The 22,609-nt window shown below is 38.4% G+C and overlaps 1 protein-coding gene across 1 annotated transcript in view; it reads right to left on the bottom strand.

The window, feature by feature from the left end:
* Window positions 1-14,473: 14,473 nt before the first annotated feature.
* The window catches only part of LRFN2 (leucine rich repeat and fibronectin type III domain containing 2), an 81,483-nt gene continuing 73,347 nt past the window's right edge, over window positions 14,474-22,609 (bottom strand). The window contains exon 2 of the mRNA XM_088151312.1: window positions 14,474-15,602. Coding sequence (XP_088007438.1) covers window positions 14,681-15,602 — 922 coding nt within the window. The 3' untranslated portion in view covers window positions 14,474-14,680. The remainder of the gene's footprint in view (window positions 15,603-22,609) is intronic.

A 22,609-nucleotide genomic window follows, 5' to 3' on the forward strand; every position in this document is an offset into this window, starting at 1 on the left:
GAACATCTAATACTGAAAACGAGGACAGATTTTATCACATATGTTCCTTGTATGATGAGAGCCAGTGTGGTGTAGTGGTTAAGGTGTTGGACTAGGAGCAGAGCGTCTCTAGGTTCAAATCCCTTGTCAGCCATTAAAGCTCATGCAATAATTTTGGATTAGCCACTCTCTCGCTCTCTGTCAGCCATCAGCATCTGCAACAAATCATGAGGATGCTGGAATGATGACTTGTACACAGTGATGTTAACATGCAAATGCCATAGTTATGTATTTGAAACAAGTACATGTGTACTGTTAGAGGAAAGGTGGGATATAAATCTAAATGATGATGATGATGATGATGATGATGATGATGATGATGATGATGATGATGATGATGCAGCACTTACATTAATGCTACTTAAATTAGAAGGACCAGGTTCAAGTGTGCCTTTTGCCGCGAAGGTGGGCTAGCTATTCTCTTGGCCTTGCCTTCCTCACTGGACTTTTATTATGGGGGTAAAATGAGATGAGAGCTCCAAATAAGCTGCCTTCTGCTCCTGGAGAAAAGGCGGACTATAAATCTGATGAATAAATAATAAAATAATGAATAACAGTGTTTTAATAGGATCAGTTCCTGCCAGAGAAAGATAGAAGGAGGGAGATGGTGTCACTCAGAATGAAAAATATATATATATACATATTTCAACTTTCTATGTAGCTTTGGATGATGGCATCATGTACTATCTGAAATAGATGTCAGTAGTAAGACTTGCCAAGAGATTGATCTTGATGTTTCTATAGCCCTAATGCTACATCATTTCTCCAGGGTTATTGTACAGATGACAGATTTGAAAATCTTTTGAAAAATGAGCCAAAGATGGCAGAGGAATTTGATCTTCTTGTCACCTTCCCACCAGTACAAATGCATTGTCTTGCCATAGGAAAAAAACAAAACAGAAACAATAACTTTTTGATTATGAGATTCAGGATGATTTTGTAACACAATCCAAACAGTAATTCAGAGTTGTTGCTTATTTTCCAAGCTTTTAACTGAATCAGTTGAAGAACATTTCTGGTAGTTCAAAGGTCACAATTGGCAAACTCTACAACAGACAACCTTATTCTAACTGCAAGCCACAGTTTACCTTTTATTGCCCTCACTTTTTTCCTGCTTCTGAGTTCCACAAGAATGTAGCAGAAACAAAATCCAAATGGATGCATGAGACTATTTTCATCAGCTTTATTTCTTGCCTTTCTACTTCTTTTGAGAGGTGTTTTTTGAAATAAGCAAAATAGGAGTATTAAGTGTATTAGAAGCTCAAAATGCCTGTTTTGCTGACTGTTTCCAAAAAAAAAAAAAAAATGCTTTCACATGTCAGTCCCCCCCCCCCACACACACACACTCCTAAGAACTTGGAATACATCTCTGTAATATTATATACAAATAGATCATTTTTGTTGTTTTGCCTGAGATTGTCTATGATATTCCTCTCCCTAAATCAAACTGCATAATCTTCAGTCAAACTATTTTGGTATCTTATGCAGAATTTTACTCAGTTTGGCAGTAAAGCATAAGAATAAGAAGCAAATTACAAAAAGGTTAAAATAATACACTAAACAAAATGTCTAAAGCAATTATCTCACTCTGCCTAATGATAGGGTTGGCCATGGATTCTGTCTGTGTGTGTGTGTGCGTGTGTGTATGTGTGTGCGCAGTGAAAGAAAAAGAGAGAGAGGATAGCTTTAACTTTCTAAAACAAGTAGAAAGAATTGATTGCTACAAATCTGAATCACAATGTGATTAGGGTATTTTCATAACTTCTTACTGATTTCCTTCTACAAATCATTAAGCCCTAATTGTCTAATATTATTTTATATTTTAAGAATACCTCATAAAACCCAGTTTTATTCTACCCAGTGGGATCTAAGCAGCCACTTAAGTTTCACCAGGTTCTTGCTATAACCTTTACAATCCATAATTATTATTCTGCCAGCATAAAAGTCACATGTTATTACCTGACACCATGTCATTCCTTTCACACCAAATAACAAGTAGTTGTGTAAATTAAAACCATAATTAACTCAGTGCTGAAGCAACCATCTTTCCACTGAGAAGTTTTGAATTAAAGAGATTCCTTTTATTCCCAATGGAAAGAGCCTCTGTCCTTTACCCATGGCATGGATATATTTTTTGTTCTTCTTAAAAACTGTTTTGATATGTGATCATTTGGGCCCAGCCTTATCATTAAAGCAAAATGGCCACCTGTTCCTTTGATGCTGAACTCTTTCATCTTTCCATTTTCACACTGTGTGTGTTGTGTATCCTGCACCCCACAAATTAATCTGATACCCATAGGCATTATGAAGGCCACTATCTCATTTCTGGGTTACTAGGACTTTTGGAGATGAAATGAGGACTGGGTCACCATCTCATTCTTTGCTTCAGGCCTAAAATGGCTGTGGGCTGGTGTTGGGGATATGAGCATTCAGAAGATTACAAAGACATTCCTTCTCTTTCTCTCTCTCTCTCTTTCTCTACCTTTTTCCCTCTCTCCATTCATGGAAGGAGAACACTGAATGTATACTGTATCTTTCATGTCTGGGACAAACTATGCTGATATTTTTGAATCTTAGCAACTTTAAGATGGGTGGACTTCAACTCCCAGGATTCCCCAGGTCTATGCCCTGACACAAGCTTTGAGCATGTAGTTTTCCCCTGCTTGGGAGGGATACCACTGGGAATAAATTCTGAGCATGGGAATAGGAATTTTTCTGAAATTTACTTTAGCCAAATTTCTCCACAGTTTCTGGAATTTTAAATGGCTGGATTTTGCTTCTGAACAGGAAGAGATAATAATAGAAATTCTGCAATACAGAAGTGGGCAACTAAAAGCTGCCACAGTCCCTTTCAAAATACACTGCTGGATTCAAGTTTCCTGCTGCTTTGAAACAGAAAAAGCATAAAAACCAAAGGGCCAGCCTGAGGCCTAATAAAGAAACAAAGCAAAACAAAACAAAACAATAAAGCTCAAATGGGTGGGGAGAGGGAATCCTCTGGAATTTAGGGAGGTGAAAGAGATAAGGTAAATATTAAGTTGGTTATCAGACTTAATTTATATTTATTCCTCATCCGTTTGTGACTTCTGGAAGTTATGCACAAGAAAAAGAAGGCTGTTCAGTGATTTAACCTTCTGTGTTGTGCTCTGCATGTTGTCCAGCTTTAATATCTATCACTTTCAGATACCATGGCAGACTTTTGGTATGATGCCTTCTTTAGCTTCCTCTTTCAACCCATCTTTTTAACATTAACATTTAACATATTTCTTATTTCAGTCAGCCAACATGTTTCTCCCTCTGGATCCATGTTATTTGGCAGTTCAGGTTGCTAGCCACTAAAGCCAGTCCAGAATGTTGTCACAAGAGTGGTCCCTCCACCAGCTGGGCTGTTCACCAGTTGGCTAGTCGCAGTGTGTCTCTGAGTTTGTGATGCCAGCCACCAGCTTTGGGGAGTTAGTATTGTCAGGAAACTGCAGGAATATGGCTTCAAGTGAATGAGCTCTAGCACCTGGCTAAAATGAGATGCAGAACGGTTTATTCAGGCAACTTATAAAGCTTTAACAAGAGATAAACTGTTTAAGAACCAGATATAATCAAACTGTCACATTTTATAACTTATAAATATATAACTTAAGGGCAAGGATTGAACCGTCCTTCCTTCCTCCCTCCCTCCCTCCCTCCCTCCCTCCCTCCCTCCCTCCCTTCCTTCCTTCCTTCCTTCCTTCCTTCCTTCCTTCCTTCCTTGAAAATATACAATCATAGTGGCTATTTAGCACATTGGTTTAATGGCACCTTATTTTTTATCATATAGTACCCAACTGAGTTTTTCAAAGAGTCTAATTAGGAATAAGCAAATGGCAAATCCCCCATCATCAAAAACATTGTTCACAAGCTGTGGTTGGCAGGCACTGGTAGTAAGAACCACAGAGAATCACAGAGAATAAATCAACTCCTGCAGATTGGGATAGGTTAGTACAATTATATTTTTAAACAAAATCCAGTTATTTCATAATTTAGTTGCTCTAAATAATTCATATGCTTCTAATTGAAACAATTGGTCACTGAAATCAACTGTGAGATTTTACAGACAAACATGGGAAGCACAATTCAGGCTAAATAATGTATTAGCCCTAGCAAAGTTTAACATCTTCATAGATTCAGATAAGAACTACCCGTGTAAAACTGGGGAATGTCCTCCATGCTTCGGAAGGGTCACTTGATCAGCTAACTAGTGACCTCTGGAGGTTGAGTAAAGAACGTCTTGCCTAAGAAGGACTGGCTTTTGAATCTGATGCTCTTGTACATATGAGGACAGTCTTAATAAAGTACTTTGAAGCACATGGGAGCACAAAGGTAGCACCTATCTGCAGCTCTTTAAAGCAGCCACATGTTTTTCCAAGATCACATGGAAGCTGTAGAAAGCAGCATCATAAGAAAAGATGCAACCGCTTTAAAGAAGTTATATTTGTGCTGTCCCACACCATGTGGTCCTTTTCTGAATTATTTCTGAAGCATTGCATAGCCATAGTCCTGTATCTATCTAGCGCTTTGAACTTCTTTGGCCTTGGTTGGTTGGTTGGTTGGTTACTTAAGGCATTGGTAAATTGTTATAATTTAAGCCATGCCTTTGAACTTCCTAAGAATTGTGTTGAAAACACAATAAAGTAAAATCCAGTAAATGGATCAACATAGGAGATCCCAAGGATGGTAATCAAGTTAACAAAAGCCACAAGTATGTCAGGGTTGAATGTACTAACTTTGCAAACCAACCACAACACACATGTCTTATGAAAGCCAATGTCAGTGCAAGTGTATGTCTGGTCTTTCAAAGTCCAGTCATACTTTATTTGCTAGCTGATGTTCCCCAGTAGGTTCTAGGCTCACTGTGTGTAGTAGTTTTCCTAAGTACGTTGTTGTTGATATTTTTCCCTTGCTGCAACCACAAGAGTCAGTATTCATCAATGTGTTGATTATCTGTCCACAGTTGTTCACTATACTCTGATTTAGCGGATGGTTGCCACTGAAGGAATAATGCGGCCTTTGTGAGATGGAGTAAGAAAAAGAAAAACCTCAGAAATGTCCTAAGCACAATGTCTTCTGAGAAATGATTTGGTTTCGCATTAATAGTCAACCAAACCCAGTAATAGTGCAGGTCATATCATTGTTGTTGTTGTTCAGTCGTTAAGTCGTGTCTGACTCTTCGTGACCCCATGAACCATATTGCGCCAGGCCTTCCTGTCCTTCACTGCCTCCCTGAGTTTGCTCAGTTTCATGCTCATTGCTTCAGTGATGCTATCTAACCATCTCATCCTCTGCCGTCCTCTTCTCCTTTTGCCTTCAGTCTTTCCCAGCATCAGGGTCTTTTCCAAAGAGTCCTCTCTTCGCATTAGGTGACCAAAGTATCTGAGCTTGAGCTTCAATATCAATCCTTCCAATGAGCAATCAGGGTTGATTTCCTTTAGGATTGACTGGTTTGACCTCCTAGCAGTCCAGGGGACTCTTAAGAGTCTTTCCCAGCACCACAGTTCAAAGGCATCAATTCTTCGGCGCTCAGCCTTCTTTATGGTCCAGCTCTCACAGCCATACATTACTACTGGAAGGTCATATCATACCTGTTTCTTTTACTAGCTTTTCCCCATTGCACACATCCTTGAGTAGGTTGCTGGGCAAGTTGAACAGCTGGGATGCCCTAGAGCTAAGTTATGATGAGCTGAGCTAATATGTGATGTCATATTGCTAACAGATTGTGTTTGTGCAAAATGAGCAGGGAATATTGTTTGACCTGCAAGTCCTGAAAAACTTGCCTTCCATTCTGAGCATACCTTCTCTGTCTTCCTGTACAGACTTGGAAGTTTGGGTGTGTTTTTAAAATATTATATAGCAGCCTCTCCCAACCAGTATTTGGTTATTACCTTGCTGGCTGGGAATTTTGTGAAGTATAATTGCAACACATCTGGAAGGCATCAAGTTGGAGGAGGCTGCAACCAATGTTACTGCAGGAATATAACCAGTGAAATCATAACAGTTCTATAATCTAATCATAAGGGACACTTTTCATTGCCTCTTTTATTTGCTGTGTAGTATAGCTATTTTTTTCTGCCTAAGATACACAAGAAGCTGTTTCTTGTAACACTAGATAGCCCTAGATGAATCGCTCTGAGGAGGCCTCGGAATGAAACATGGTAAGTTGGCTGTGAGGTCTACTTGTCCAGGTTGCGTAGCTGAAGGAGTGTGACAGTACTAGCAAGGAAGGGATGCATGGAGGGATTATGCAGGGAGGAGTATGTGAGGGAGTGACAGAAGAAGCCATGGGTCTTTCTTTCATCTCAGATGGTGGGTCTTCTTGGGGCATTCCTGGCTTCAAGCATGGAATCTGCCTCCACTGTGTGATTTTCTCTTTGAGCATTATTAGATCATTATCATACATAGCTTCAGATCTATGCAGGAAATGAACTGAGCTCCTTGCAATCAGTCAACAGTGTTACTGGATGGTTTCCATCACATCAAGGTCCCAGCGTCCTCCAGCTGAACTGATGAGATTGTGTGCAGTTGGAAATTCTCTGTTCCTGCCATCATAGCAGGGAGAAGCTGTGATCTGGCATGGCGAAGGATGCTCAGTGAGGCTCTTGACTAATCATAAGGCAGATCATTATGCTATCAGTATGGATCTAAAGCCTCATTTGGTAATATCTTAGTTTTGTGAAGTGAGTGCCAAACCAAATGGGATGTTATTTTATCAATATATTTAAAATGCTTGTGGCTTCAAGGAAGGTTTTTATAGGAATTTCTGCAGAAAGGAAAGGATAAAAACCATTAATTCCCCTATAGTCTGCTTATGGCCTCTCACACAAATGCTAGTTATGTTAAAAGAAAAGTCACACATTAATCACATTTATTGCAGTTATAGTGGTAGAAATGAAGTCTTTGTTCACTCAATAGTGTGTGGTTGCCGTCTAAAGCAAAAAAATTACGTCACTTTTTTCTTTCTTGCCTAAGATCAATCTTACAAGCCCCCCACCCCAGTTCTCCTCTCCCATTTATACTTGTAGGCATGGACAAACTCAAAACTGCATCACATAGTACTATTAATACTATTATTACTACTATTACTATTGTAGAGCATAGCTTCAGTTTTTATGACAAAATATATATCCTCCATAATTAGGTATTTTTCTGAGACTGTATATAGAATATGGAAACATGAATTTTAAGATACATTTGGTATACATTCAATTGTCATTTCCAATATTTAGATATAAGGAAGTGCATAGTTTACTACCATAATTAATACCACTTGGACGTTTTTCATCCTTGTGCTCCTCCGCCTTCTTCTTCCCCTCCTCCTCCTTGTTAGCTATTAACTGCCAAATGTAAAAATATCCCAGTGCTGTTTCTCTTAAGAAAATTCAGGCTATTAATAAATTATAAGCTTGTAGCTTTTAAAATACATAAATGACAGTGGAAAAGAGTGGTTTCTTTCTGTTAAAAAGGATTGTTTGGGAGAATCATTTTCTATACTGAGGCATGGAAAGAATTTAGAAAAACAGCAGCAAATGGATACTTTCCATAAGTGCAGTTAATCCAAATGAATTTAAACAATACCAATTATTCAGAAGAAAGCAAATACAATGGACTGACTCCATGGAAGTTGAAAAGAACAAAGTTTAAAAACAGGCATCAAATTAAATTCTTCTTTAAAAGAAATAGCTGATACAGGATTAAAACCACCACCACACAATCTTAGATGTGTATATACAATAATTAGCTTTTGATAGGTTGGCATTTATTTATTTAAAGAATTTATATGGCCACCCATCTCAGTCTACAGACTCTGATCAGCTAACAGTACATACAACATAAAATAACACAATGTAAATGAACAATAATAAATGTACCAAGGCTCCTAATAAATCTTTTCACATTACATCACAATACATATCAGTTTTCGTAGCATTTTGGCCCCTATGCCTGCAGGAAAATCCAGGACTGAAGGCCTTGCAGACAGATCTGACCCTCAAGGGAGATGTTGTTACATAGGACAGGGGCTGCACAGAGGAAGCATGTCTCCTGGGTCTCCTTAGATGACAGATGGGATGATCTGGTGCAATGGGCAGAGATAATCTGAGACAGATGGCCCTACAAATAGCCTAGGCCTCTGCCATGCAAGGTTTGTAAGTGACAGCCAGTACCTAGTTTTGCATCTTAGCGGAGCCAATACTGCTTGCGAAGCAAAGGTGTTACATGGGTGTACTACAATGTGCCCCAAACTGCATGAACGACTTCACTCTGAACCAGTGGCAGTTTCTGAATGCTCTTCAAGAGTAGCCCCATATAGAACACATTGCAATAATCCAATCAAAAGGTGACTAGAGCATAAATGGCTGAGAATGGGAAATTATAGCCAATCTATTGGTCTATAATTTATTACAAGCTGGGGATCAGAATCTTTTCTTTATGTCTGTCATGTAGGACAGCAGGAAGAAAAGGAATCATCCTCTTTGTCATACAGTTTAAGAGTTGCTACCCATTGTTTGTAGACTTGTTGGGATGTGCTACAGATTAACCACCAATAACTTGCAGATCAGTTGGTTATATCAACTGGGTGCTGGAAGTGGAGTTTGGAAGTTGACTTGGAGAACCTAATTCTTGGGATTTGCTCCTAGGTCATAAATGTGAGGTGTGATTTATGGCATTTTTCTTTTCTTCCGTCTTCCCAAGAAAGATGGACTCAAATGTTTGGTTTATGTGGTGGTGAGTTAAAGATTTATGCCACTCTCAACAAAAATGTTTGAACATGTGGGCTAGAATGATAATATTGGCTAGCAATCAACACTGGATTCTTGTTCTACTCTATGTCAAATTATGATCAGAAGTAGGAGAAACACTACTAAATTAGAATTTCATAGCCTATTGGCTTTGATTGCAACGCTCCTGAAATGTTTCATATAACTAGGCCTGTATAGAGGTAAGGGAAGATTCGTAGCACACATCAGGCAATGTTTTCAGAGGCTTTCAGGTTCAACCAGTGATATTTTCTAAGAGCAAAAAGTTTGGAGAGCCACTGCTTTATGTAGAGAATGCTGCGCTAGGTGGACCATCCATCCAGTTTAAACCATCTCCCTGTTTCTCTCTTTAAGTATAAATGTTCATCTGTAAATGCACATACTCATGTAGATCTCTTTCCATATTTGTAGCAGTGGATAAGTTCCCATAATACAAAGAAGAACAAACTCAGGTTTGACAACAAGATGTTGAATTCCATCTTGATGAATGGAACTGTAGATGTTCTGTTTCTCAAGACATGTTGTCACATTCACACTTTACAATTCTGAGTAAAAATCTTTTAATATTTAAAAATACAATGTGTGAACAGGTTCTTTGGTGTGAATAAGTAAAGGGGATAAAAAACTCCTAGTAAAATGAAAACATTCAGATGTTGATGTATTGTTGGTGACTCAAGATGGGTTAAATTCAACCATAGATTTTTAACAATTAACCATTGGCTTGGTGAGAATTCAAACATTGCTGTCTTAAACTGCAAAGGCAATCACATGATTCAAAAGTTGGATCTGTTTTGACATTTTCACTATAATTTTGAAATACATTCATCTTCCACTCCTATTCCATTAAATGGGAAACTCTTTTTTCAATGAATACTAAAATTATAAGGTTTATTTCTGTGAATTTGGGCTGGTTTACACATGCACATAATTACTTGACTTTTTTGATGCTTGTAATTGTGTGAACTCAGCTGCAAGGAAGTCTATTTGAGGTTATGTTAGCACAAACAGCAGTGATGGCTTCTTCTTCAACTCAGTAACAGATGCAAACATGAAGAGATTCATATGAGAGCCTGCTTTTAGTGGCATCAGATGTGCACACACATTTGCCAACACTTGCAAGATGCACAACATCAACACAGTGAGCATCTGATACTGAGTAATATAATAAGGCCCTCTGTGATAGCTGAGGTTGGGGAAGAGTTTTGGAAATGCACGGTATTTAATTTGGGCTGAAACATTCATATGGCAAAAAAGCAGTTTCAAATTGCTCATGTTTTTTTGCCAGAATATAGTGTATAATCAGAAACAATAGGGACAAAACATAAAATGAGGTAATCTGTATACCAAATTATACCAAGTAAAGTCTCCACTGCTTACATTAATAAAAATGGATGCAATGGAAATGCTATTTATAGTAATTTCCCCATAATTCCATAGATCCTTATTTCAAAAATTGTGAAATAGCCTTTAATAAATGCAACATTGGTCAAACTACAAAAAATGTAGTTTGGTTAAGTTTGGGAAAAATAATTCTTCCAGGAGAAAACTTAAAATAAGCCAGATGTTTATTTCTGTACAGAAGAGATAAGCAAGTAGGAGAATCAGGTGTCTATTTGCAATGCTGTGGGGCAGCAGATTTTGCAGCAGTGGAAAAAAATGGATGGCCTACAGATTTATCTGTGCTCTTATTCAGTTTCAGCAATTTGCTGTGTATGCTGGTGATAGAAGAATGAAAATAAGTGCATTGTGACATTTATCCAATAAAATATGTATTTATGGGTGCACCTCAGTATGTCTATATATCATACTGCACTGGTTACCAGTGAGCTTCTGGATGCAACTCAAGGTGAAAGTGGTCACCTATAAAGCCCTTCATGGCATAGGGCCTGGATATTTGCATGACCATCTGTCTCTTTATCTCTGCCCATCCTGTAAAATCCAGCGGGGTTGACATGCTCATCAATTAATCAGTGTCATTTTATGGGATGCAGGAGGCATGCCTTCTCTGCTGGAGCACCTGCCCTATGGAAGAACTTCCCCCTGCTGAAATTTAGTTGCCCCTACACTACCAGCTTTTAAGAAGGCCCTGGAAGACCTGATTCTTCCCCCAGGCACTGGACTGGTTATGTGCTGTGCAACTGGCCTGCAATGCAGTATGTTTTATTATTGTATCATTTTCAATGTATTCATGTTTTTAACCCTTACTAGCTGCCCAGAATTGCCTGGTGAGTGGGTGGCTATACAAATTGGATGAGTGTATGAATAAATAAAATACTTTTCGGAGACCACACCTTCTTCAGGGTTGCTTAATCTGAAAAAAAATTAAGAGTTCTAGTACCTGTTGTGGTGGTGTATTGTGGACAGGTATATATTCCTGGGAAGAAGAGAAGTGAAGAGAAGAGAAGAGAAGAGAAGAGAAGAGAAGAGAAGAGAAGAGAAGAGAAGAGAAGAGAAGAGAAGAGAAGAGAAGAGAAGAGAAGAGGAAAAATGAAAAGAAAAGAAAAGAAAAAAGAAAAGATGTTGATGGGAGGTAAAATAATGCTTGGATATGAATGCTAGTTTTTGTTAGATGATGAGTATTCATGAAAGGGGAACATTTCCCAATTGGTACTGAACTCCAGCTTTTATCAGCCATAGCAGGAGGGTCTGAAGTTAGAGATCACTGGAATTGACAACAGGTGTCACTTTGAGGGCTATACATTTCCTCCCATTGTTCTAGCTGAACTGTTTCTTGCCACTTCAAATCAATTCCAAATTATATCCAGGAAAACAAGAAGGAGAGCCATTGAATCAAATACTGACATCTGATTATATGCATTACCATTAGTTTCCAAGATTTAGTGTGCTGGAAAAACCACATTCTCTTTTTGGGCAATTTCCAGTTGTGTGGTATTATGACTGTGGTTGCACAGTTGAATGGGTGGATAAACTGATTACAGGCAGTGGTGGAATAAAAGGGAAACAGATTTTAAAGATTCATGCATGAACATTTCTTACTTAACATGTTTCAAATAATACAGCTGTCCCAGAAAGGGATTCTGGTGAAGTGTTTTCAAGAGGAAGCCACAATTTTATATTACCTTCTGTGTAAAGGAATCATTCTTTTGCACCATCTGGGTCATCAAACATTTGCACTGATTGTCCACTGCCCAGGTAATCTGGAATATATGGATAATGCTGCATCTGCTTCAAAGAGGATGTAGAAGAAGTCCTTCAGTCCTAGTGCAAGTGCAGCATCTTTCTCCTATTCATTAAAGAAGCCTTTTTTCAGAAGGCCTCTGGAAAAAAAAAGTGCTACTACTTTAAGAAGTCTTCTCATTAAAGGTATTGTGATACAAAAGATAGTTGCTTTGATGAGGGATATCAAATCTGGGCTGCAAAACCCCACATGAAATCATCTCAGATACCTCTTTGCTGTCATCTAGTGGCTGCCTGCAGTTTTACAACCCAGACATGTTAGCCTGAGCCTTGAGGCCTATCAAGTGCTACGTTGACTTCATGTAATAGATATTGCTAATTAACACAATCTGGACTGGCCTTTCCAACCCTGTGTCCCCCTGTGTTGAAATGGTTGCTCCCAGCATTCCAAGCCAGCTTTGGTCATGCAGGTTGGGGCTTCTGGGAGTTAACAACTTGCCGCCTTGAAAGGGCAACAGACTGTGAAAACTGTTTAAAATATTGAGTTTGCATAGCTGAGATACTTTTCAGAATCCTCGAGGAGGGCCCTCAGACTTTCTTATGTTCAATATTGCACCATTTCTTCCCTTAAAACACTCAAAGATCCTTGATTTTCACAATTTGCCCGATTCGTATGGTTCTGTAACTCAGCCTGAGGGTTATATCAGTTAGGAACTGATGAACAGTAGGAGTGAAGATACTGGCATGTAGCAAAACATTTCGGACAGAGAGAATGTGTGTTATATATATATATATATATATATATATATATATGTGGACATTGGCAGTTTCAAGGAAAGTGTAACACACATGCACACCACTCTTGCTAGAGGAACCTCACTTCTGTATTGGTGAGTTATTTACAGCCAGAGGTATTTAACTGATAGAAAGTATCTGCTTCCATGATCTGGAATGAATTCCCTTGAAAGAATGTACAATTTGAAGGCTCATTTGTTTTTTCTAAGAAAAAATATCAATTCTAGCATTCAGAACAGGCCATTGAAATAATGAATAAAAGAAAGGTTCAGTTTTTTTTCCCAATAAGTTGTTTTTACTGTACATTTTGTAGCAAAAGAGGAAGGGAAAAGAAAATATTTTTTATCACAGGGATGCCATTTTCTAAAACTTCAAATAGGAAACATGACGGATAACAGGATCAAATACATAGCCATGTCACAATATATCTCTGAGCTGAGCTTTTTCTTAAAAACAAAACAAAAACAGAGATTGTATGTGAGTGTTCTCTTTGCCCTTTACAATTCTTTTCTGCACAGATCCTTTGAAAAAATAGTGTGCAATTTCAGAAAGAGCTCCCCAATGGACAAATCTTTGGGAGTGAATAAATACAGAAAACAATTCTGAATTATAGGCCACTGAGCTTGTGGCTATAAAGGCCAACATTTCACTTCTGCCATGGAGTGGTGCTTTGGGAGGGCAGGATTTGTGCATTCACAGCTCTTCCAGATCCATTAATGCATTTGATTACCACTTAAAAAGGCATAATGGGCAGTCTCAAATGGGCAAGGGTTTTGACAGGAAAGACAAGCATGTGAGCATGATATGGGACAAAGAGAGACTATATAGCATGGTTGAATCTGGGCCCCACCTCATCAATACTGCATTTTCCAGAGCTCATGAGGAATATCCCCATAATCAAACTTTGAGTTTCATGTGGTGCCTGGAGATTTCAGGTTTCATGCCCTTCTTCTGACATATATAAGGATATGCCAATTTGTGGTATGAGGGCTATGGGCCCCCTCCCCCCCCCTCCCTTAATGTTTATGAGTCTGATTTTTCTTGTTTGTTCACTAAACATTGATTTTGGAACCTTGGTCAGAAACAAGAATGTCTTTCTCCTCTCTTTCCCAGGTTATGAAAACTGAGTTTCTCTCTTCCATCCTCCAATCTGTGACATTAAACTTGCTTATATTGTTAATAACCTGTGGCCATCTGGTGATGAATAAAATAGATTAGGGATTAATGATAACATCTCAATTATTAGATTTATTTATTTTTCCTCCTGGGAAAGTGCTATGGAAATTGTTTAAAAAAGTTATAACAAGGGAAAGAAAGGCAGTGGGTATGGACTAGTAGGGTTAGGGTTAGGATTGTTCCTGGAGAGGAAAGAATCTTCAGCCAAACAATAGCAAGACCTTTTCAGAATGTTGCTTTTAATCTTAAAAGGTGGTTTGTGTGTTCAGGGTCTCTTTCTCCAGCTATACTGGTTATGTAGTGACAGCTAATGTTATCCCCCTGCCAGTTTTGTGTCCACTGAAATGTTCTTCTCAGACAATGGGAAAATGAAGAAAAAAATAATTCTCCTAAGAGTTGAATGGGCATTTCTTAACCAGTATTAATCCTCTTTCAATCTCGTTAAACAGTTCACTGGGAAACTGGGATAGCACTGAATACTTCCAGTGAATCCATTGAGACATTCACACATACATAAATAATATGTTGAGGGCATATCACCATCTCCTTACACACATGCACACATCCTATAAACTTTTCATAACTTCTTTTACTCCACTTGAATTCTTTATGTTAATATTTATTGACCAATATGTGGCTGAATGTGTGTGTGTTTTTTTGTTTTCCTTCTATCACATTTATGGCCTTTTGAACTCATGGACTTGGTTATGTTTGGTGGGACTAAGAATGGTATGGAGGGCAACTTCTATTTACACTGTGCTTTCCATGACCCACTCTGAGCTCCCATAAGTTCCCTTTGACTCTGTCAGGTCACTGTCATTGTACTGTAAAAGCATACCATTCACTGACAAACTACGTTTTGTCCAAATGTTTGTGATCTTTTTTGGGTAGTTGCAACACTGAGATGTGGAAAAGTCCCCCATGTCAAAAGAATGGCTACGTTTAGTTTTACCCTCCAGTGGTAACATGAGGAGGCTACGAAATTTGGATTCCTGCTGACCCAAAAGTGGTTCTTTGTCTGAGTGACGGACCACTATGGAAGTTCTTGAGTCTATTGTTTCCTCCTTTTTCTGACACTTCAGGTCCAGAGAGGCGAAAGCTCCCATGAGCCGATCAATATTGTGATGCTTTGATCTTGATGGGGGCCTCCATTTATTGGACAATGTGCCCTGCTCACTTTGGAGGCTGTAGCCATCACAGTCACGGCTGTTCATGGAGCTAGAGGAAGAAGAGATGCTGCTGTGTGCTGACTCACAGTTAAACTCCATGAGTTCATTCCTTACCACAACTTTGGGATTGACTTGTGGCAGGACTCCATTCTGGACAGGTTGAGATCCATTGGTTTGAGAATAGACGTTGCTAACATTGGCCATCTTGCCAGAGGTGTTGTTGCAAACCTTGTACCGCACCATGAGTATGACAATAAATACCAGCAGAGTTGCCACAATGATGCCTCCAATTATTAAAATCATGGTCCCACCCAGAAACTGGCTGTGCATGGACTGGCACTGGGGATAGTCCTCTTTGGTGTAGAACTGGGCACAGCCCACTATGTTGGTAGCAGTGAGCGTTGTGGCAGTGTCATCCCACAAGGCCAGAACACAAAGATCATAGCCTGTTCCAGAAACCAGGTTGTTCACCACAAAAGCCTTATTTGTGGCTGGAATCATCCTTGAAGAGAAAGAAAAGAGTAGCATTAGATTAATTTGCAAGATAACAATAGACTAAAAAGGCAGAGGCAACTGTGGACTTCAGAGGAACTAAATAATGGCAGTAACAGGCACAAAAATTGAATTCTCAGTTTTTTCACCTGGGCATACAAGCACGGCAACCTTGCTTATTTCTGAATATGTGATTAAAAAAAAAAAAGAGTTCTGTCACCATACCTTGTGATTCCTCCCCACAGTATAGCAACTGATCCTTAAAAGATTAGTGGTATTTGCACCACGGTTAGGTAGACCATATATTCCAGCTTCCTTGTTGGTATTCAGTCCACTTTGACACATATTATAAATCATAATGGTTGCGATCCCATATTGACAAAGCACAAGCATTCAGAATTCAAAGAGGAGCAGTTACTTCAGTTTAAAATCTAACAAGGTTATCAAAATATCCATTACCAACTTTTATAGTAGATAGGTTATTAATCCAGGCTGGGTTTTTTTGTTTTGTTTTGTTTGTTTTGTTTTGTCTATGTTTTTAATTGTTTCAGCATTGTATTAGATGCTGTAAGCTGCCCAGTCTGTTGGGGGGACTTATAATAAATTAAGTGAAATAAATGCCTTTATTTGTTTGCTTGTTTAATTTGTATGCTGCCCGACTTCCTACAACTCTGGGCAGCATAAAAAAGATTATGATTGCTATATAAGGTTACAACTGCTATATGCTGTTTATTTGATTGATTGATTGATTGATTGATTGATTGATCATGTTTATATAGCCCCCCCATCTCACAAAGTGACACTGTTTCTAGTATTGGGGTCAACACTGCCTCGAAAGCATTCTCCAATGAAGAAGAGGAGTTGGTGCTTCTTCAGGATTAAGACTCATGAGAGACAGGGGAATCATAGTCTCCTGCCAGAGAACAGCTGGAGGGGAACTCTCCTCTCCAGAAGTGGAAATGTCCAGAGATGACAAGGTGCTTCCCCCCCCCCAACTCCTGGCATCACATCAGCCTAAGCAGCAGAGACAATGCAGGCTTCAAGAACAGAGATTCAGCAAACGTGTTTATATCTATCAGGCAGAGCAGTTCCCTCTCTCTGGCCAGCTCTTAGCTTCAATCATTCATTGCATTTCAGTTCTGCTAGATGCATAACAAGTAATGGCCTTCATGGTGATTCTAAGAGCAGTTCTTCCTGAATTGTAAATCAAAGAGTCTGCCTAATGTTACAGCGTGGAATTGAGTGAGCATAGCTTTTATTAGTGCCATACTGGAAAACATTTGCAACATTTGAACAGCTTTGTGCACCTACAGGAAATAAACCAGGGGTAGGAGTTGAGATACTCTTTGGTGTTAGTCTCTTATGTATATAAAGCATCCGAAGGAAGGCCACCGGAAACTTAATTGTCTCCATAAGTAGCATTGTGTGTCTTCCCAACATCATCAGTAAGCAAAAGGTTTTCCAAGCTGAGGAAAGCAAACAAACAAACAAAATATTTTGACATTACTCACAGGCATCTAGGAGTGTCAGGAAATGGCAGCCAGGGATAAATAATGGCCCTCTGCCACTTTCTCTAATAAAGGAGATAGTTTGCTCTTTGATGACAAACTTAGCAAAAGGTTCAGTTTAGCTCTAAGAGTTTAACATAGTAGTCTCTTAACTATGTTTGCCTTTCAATACTGGGGGAAAAACACACTGAGTAGAAAGGTGAACATTCTTCCTATTTGACAAAGCCCAGTTCAAGTAAATGTTGCTTCAGGTTGTTATATGAGTGGATATATAAGTATATTTGTAAGTTACATTTTTCATAAGAAAGACATTCTTCATGCTATGCCTAACAGCATGTCTTGAGTAGTAGCAGCTAGACATTAGCCTTTTCAGTCAAATATTGTGACTCCTTCTATCACACTCAGCAGTGAACCAAGAATATTTGACAGCTGGAATGGATAATTTTTTAACATCCCCCTCCTCCATTGCTGTTGTACTATGTCACCAACTGCCAAATAGCTAATTGGCACAGCAGCAGCAGCAACACGACTCCATACCTACCCCTGACCCTCTGGTTAGCCTCCTCATCGTACCCATGTTACCAGTCAATGCATCCCTTTATTACCTGCACCCAGGACAGACCAGCCCTACCTCTCTGTCCTTGGTATGCTACTGGCATCACTGCAAGTTATTTCAAAGGCCTAAAACAGTGGCTCTCAGTCTTTTCTATCTTGTCCACTAATTATTCTGTAAAAGCATCTGAATCCCACCTTGCTAGAAATAAAAAGACCCTTTTCCCCAAAGGGACGTATTGTTATTCTATTTATTATTTGCAGTCCAATTTAAATAATTAAAGTTCCATTGATTTATTCTGTGTCTTTTAAGTCCCTTCTGCAGCATGTGTACTATCAGTTGAGAACCACTGTTATAACATATCCAGTTAAATATGTCACTCTACACTCGTGTTTCTCAAACTTGGCAACTTCCAGATGTGTGGATTTCAGTTATCAGAATTCCTCAGCCAACATGAATGTTGCTATTGATGTTGAAAGTTGAAGCCTACACACCTGGAAGTTCTCAGGCTGAGAAATACTGCTTTAGAAGTTCTGGGCATAGAAGAAATTAGAGACACCATAGAAGTGAAGTTGCCTGAGACAAAGGGAAAAAAATCTTCAACTAACAAAGTGACAAATGTGGTTACTTGACCCAGAACCTTAGTTACTGGTTGAATGGGCCTTCCTGTTGGTTCCAAAAGCCATTGCTTAATTTCCATCATTGCCAGGCCCGGAACATAAATATGATGGTGTCTGTTCCCTAATTCAAAAATAAAACGTTGTTTGTTTGTTTGTTTATTTATTTATTTTATTATTTATTATTAAATTCGTATGCCACCCATCTCCTCCAATGGGTGACTCTGGGCGGCTCAGTTCTCTGACTACTGGCAAGATAATGCCTTATACATATTAAAGAGAATTTATAAAAGTGGATTAAGCATCTTCTCTAGACTTAGTTCTTCTTTGGGAAAGCAGTATCAGAAGGAATACCAGATGATTAAAATAATGTTAAAAAGTCACCACCATGCCTTGTATTAAATTAAACAGCTGCACACAGGTTTTTCCTATCTAAGCAAGGTACCTAAGAACCAGAGTTACAAATAGATATACTATGAAATTCTACTTAAAATAAAATAAACAAGAAAAACAACAAGAAAAATCAGATGGGTGAATAAGGAAGAGCAGCCAAGAAAATGTGATTGTCATTCACCTTTTCTTTGAGACATAGTAGAGTAGTAGTATTGGATGTGAAGATAGAGACATCTAATTTTTAAAAGGTAAGCTAAAGTTGCCCTCAAGAAAGTACATCAGCTGATGACCATATCAACATACCTATGTAGCTTTTTTGGCAATGGTATGGAAGTGGTTTGAGATTGCCTCTTCCCAGGATACCTAACTCTTGTCAGGCCTCCAAAGTACACCAGACTAGGAAACCAAAGTCATGTAGGCCAAATCTACTTTTATTGTAAATATACAGTAACAGAATCTTGGAAGTCTGAATACGACTCCCACTTCCTTCCCTTTATCTTTGTGTGAACTAGAGAGGGGCTTGTCTGAGACATTTGCATACATTACATTCCTACCCTGGACTTGGGTTTCTTTTATCTGACCATTGCCTTGGAACAGACTTTTCCTCCTGTCCCTCAAGGCCATTCTGTCTTTTCTCTACAACTCTCTGTAAAAGGCTCTAATGTTGGGAAACAGAAGGAAAGAGAAGGAGATGACCAGCAGCATGGTGGATGGACTCCGTTACAGCGGTGATGGGTGCACTGTCGGAAGTCTTGAAGGACCAGGTAGGGACAGATTGTTATGGAAAAAATCCATCTCTGTGATCTCTAGGAGTTGACACCGACTTCATACACAACACCATTCAGAGAATCTTAGGGATCAAATTCGAAATGAAACCAATTTTTTTTTCCTACTATGTATAATTCCAGAACATAACAATAAAAAGTACTATAATTTATTAAGATACATGTTTACTGCTGTGAAGACAAATTTTGTACAATACTGGAAAAAAAGACATAGTACCAACTATACATAACTGGGAACTTAAACTTAGAGAACATGCAGCAATGATGAAACTAACAGTATATATGTATAACAGAAGTTTAAATTTAAGCAAAAATTACTTCCATATATATATATATATGATACATTATGCCACAAGGTAAATACACTTAGAGAATGGTTTCTAAAGTTTATGCTGATTGATTGATTGATTATGTGCCACCCAGTCATTTTCAACTCCTAGATATTGCAAATTCCAAACAAGGAAGAAGTCAGAAATTAAATATTTATCTATAGTATTTTTAGGGCTGTTTCTCTTTTCTTTTCTTCTTTTTAACATTCATAAATAATTATAAAATGGAGATTTTGGCATTAAGCTCAAAAAGTTATACTACTTTTTTTATATCACAAAACAACTCAATGTACTCTGTCAGCTTTTACTAATGTTGTATAACCTCATTAATTATCTTTTTTTTAGTTCAGTGTTTTATCAATGTATGTATTCATTGCAGACTGATAAAGCACTGGTAAACACTGGTAAACTGATGTGACTGTATTCATCATACACATACTATATACATGCATCAATATTATTTTTTGTATGGCGATACATTTACACATCTGAAAAGCACTGCATGGAAGGAATCCTGATACAGTCACATGCAGAATCATGCCAACTACTTTTGTAGTGTTTCATTAATGTGTAAATTTGGGTCTCTTATACGGGGGGATGTGAATAAGGAAACAGAATTAAAAACTGTGGGAGATTCAGTGTAAGAACACTGAACACAGGGCAATGCAAGCAAAGAGAACAGAATGGGACTGCAGAGATAGTCCCAAAATGAACTATTTTTCCAGAGATAAATATGCAGATGTATTCATCATTTTCTACAGTAATGTATTTTCTTTGCCCCTCTTTTTTCAACCTACTTTTTTCACTTACTTGGTCACAACCTAATTGACAGATTCAGTTCTAATTTTGTTCCAATGATCTATCTTAATTACATCCTTACAGCTAATATGCTTTCCTTTCTTATTTCTCATTATCTATCAGTGTGGGCCAGGAATAGTTCAGACTTGCACTGGAGATGTAAGGGAAACATAGGTATGTTCAGCCAACCACGGTTTCGTACCAATCTGACAGGTAGTGATTGCTGGAAATTCTCGCTCATACAAAACCACATGTCATTTTGACAGTTTTAGTATGGAATATGTGTTCAGGCTAATTTGGACATTTTAGATCTCCACAGTTAGATCACATAGTCAAGATGAATAACCCTGCAGGATTTTTATTTTTGCTGGATTCAAACTAAAATAAAATTATTGCTTAGAATGCACAGTGAAGGAATCCACAGTCAACTGATTGCCATCCACACAGGTAATTCTTAACTGTTATTTAAGAATTGCCTGTGTGGTTATCTAATGTGTGGTTCTCTTTTTATAACTTTTAATTATATATTTATGGTTTTAATTTGATGTAAACTGCCCAGAGTCCCTCATTGTAGGGAGATGAGCGGGGACAAGTCCACTAAATAAATAAATAAGTAAATAAATAAATAAATAATTCCTGTAGACTGTACCAGCTTTTGGCAAGGCTACTCTGCTCATCACTTGGGGCTCTAAAATTGGAGCCACCAAGGAGTCCAGCAGCTTGATTGTGACAGGCTACCATAGCAGTTGTAGTGAAGGTAGAAGGATGTTTGTATTGTTCTCTCCCACCCCAGTTGGTTTTCTAAAAAAAATAAATGGGCGTGATCTCTGCCCTGCTTTTGAATGCCGTCAGGTGCCATAGGATTAAGGCCTACCAGAACCTAATATGATGACTGAGATTTAGCTAATAAGCTAATATGAGATCAATCTTTGTGTGGGAGACTTTACTGGTATATATATATACTCATACAGACATACAAGCACTTACAGTATATGTGTATAATTAATTAGCACTTCCTGTAGTTATATGGCAATTGAAGATATGACCCACCCATATTAGTTCATTTGTTTGTCAGATTTATATTCCACCTTTTCTCCAGAAAGGTGGCTTTCACTTTGTCCCCAGAAGAACAACCCCATAGCCTAGGTCAAGAGAGTGTGACTGGCTTGAAGTCAACCACTGAATTTTCACACCTAAAGGGAGACCTAAACCTGGTTCTCCCCAATCATAGTTCATTTCTTTTACTAACTCACTCTAAAGGTTCTTTTTTCAGTGCGCAACACAATAGGAATATGCAGAGCTTTGAAGCATTGAAATTTTGAATAAAGGATCCTCTTGAAGGTAAACTACAAAGCAAAGTGGCCAGTTGCTTCTAAGTAGTGGAGCAACCATGACATTTTGCTCATAGAAAATGGCATCTAGGAGTGAAGATTGGCCTCATCTCCAAGTTCATGTGGTGGGATGTATCACTGAGCCTCTGCATTGAGTTGGGGGCATGTTACAAAATTCTGCATTGAACCAGAGAGCAACCACTTCACGCTCCCTCTGCCCCTCCCACAATACAACATGGACCTGCTTTCATCCCAGAAAATGTTTTCAGGACTAACAACTTGGTCAGTACTATTTTATCTTTATTAAAGTTAACCATTTGAATTATGTTCCCTACCACATGGTTTTTCTCTTCCATTCTTTTGATCAACCACTTTCCTCTTTCTTAATCTCCCAGTTGCTTTGTGGTTCATAGGAAGGGTCAGGTGAATATTAAGGTTTTTTAAAAAAATTTCCAACCTAAGAATAAAATTAATGAGTATTCCCCCTTCCTGACAATTGAAGGGTTCTTAAACAAGTGTCAGGTTCCTCTCCTTACCTCTGCTGAAGTGTGAAACTAGCTGCTCTGGATTAACTATGGTAATCCTTTTTTTAATTCATACCTCCTGCATCTGAGATATGAATTAGCTATCCTGCATAAGTCTTGCTGGAATTGGTGAGAATGTTTATGCCTTTTCTGGTTGCTTTTGACTATAAAACATGATT

This window comes from Python bivittatus, unplaced genomic scaffold, assembly GCF_059951505.1.
Source record: "Python bivittatus isolate LINGU-HERP-01145 unplaced genomic scaffold, Pbiv_v1 ctg000020_np1212, whole genome shotgun sequence".
Taxonomy (NCBI): domain Eukaryota; kingdom Metazoa; phylum Chordata; class Lepidosauria; order Squamata; family Pythonidae; genus Python; species Python bivittatus.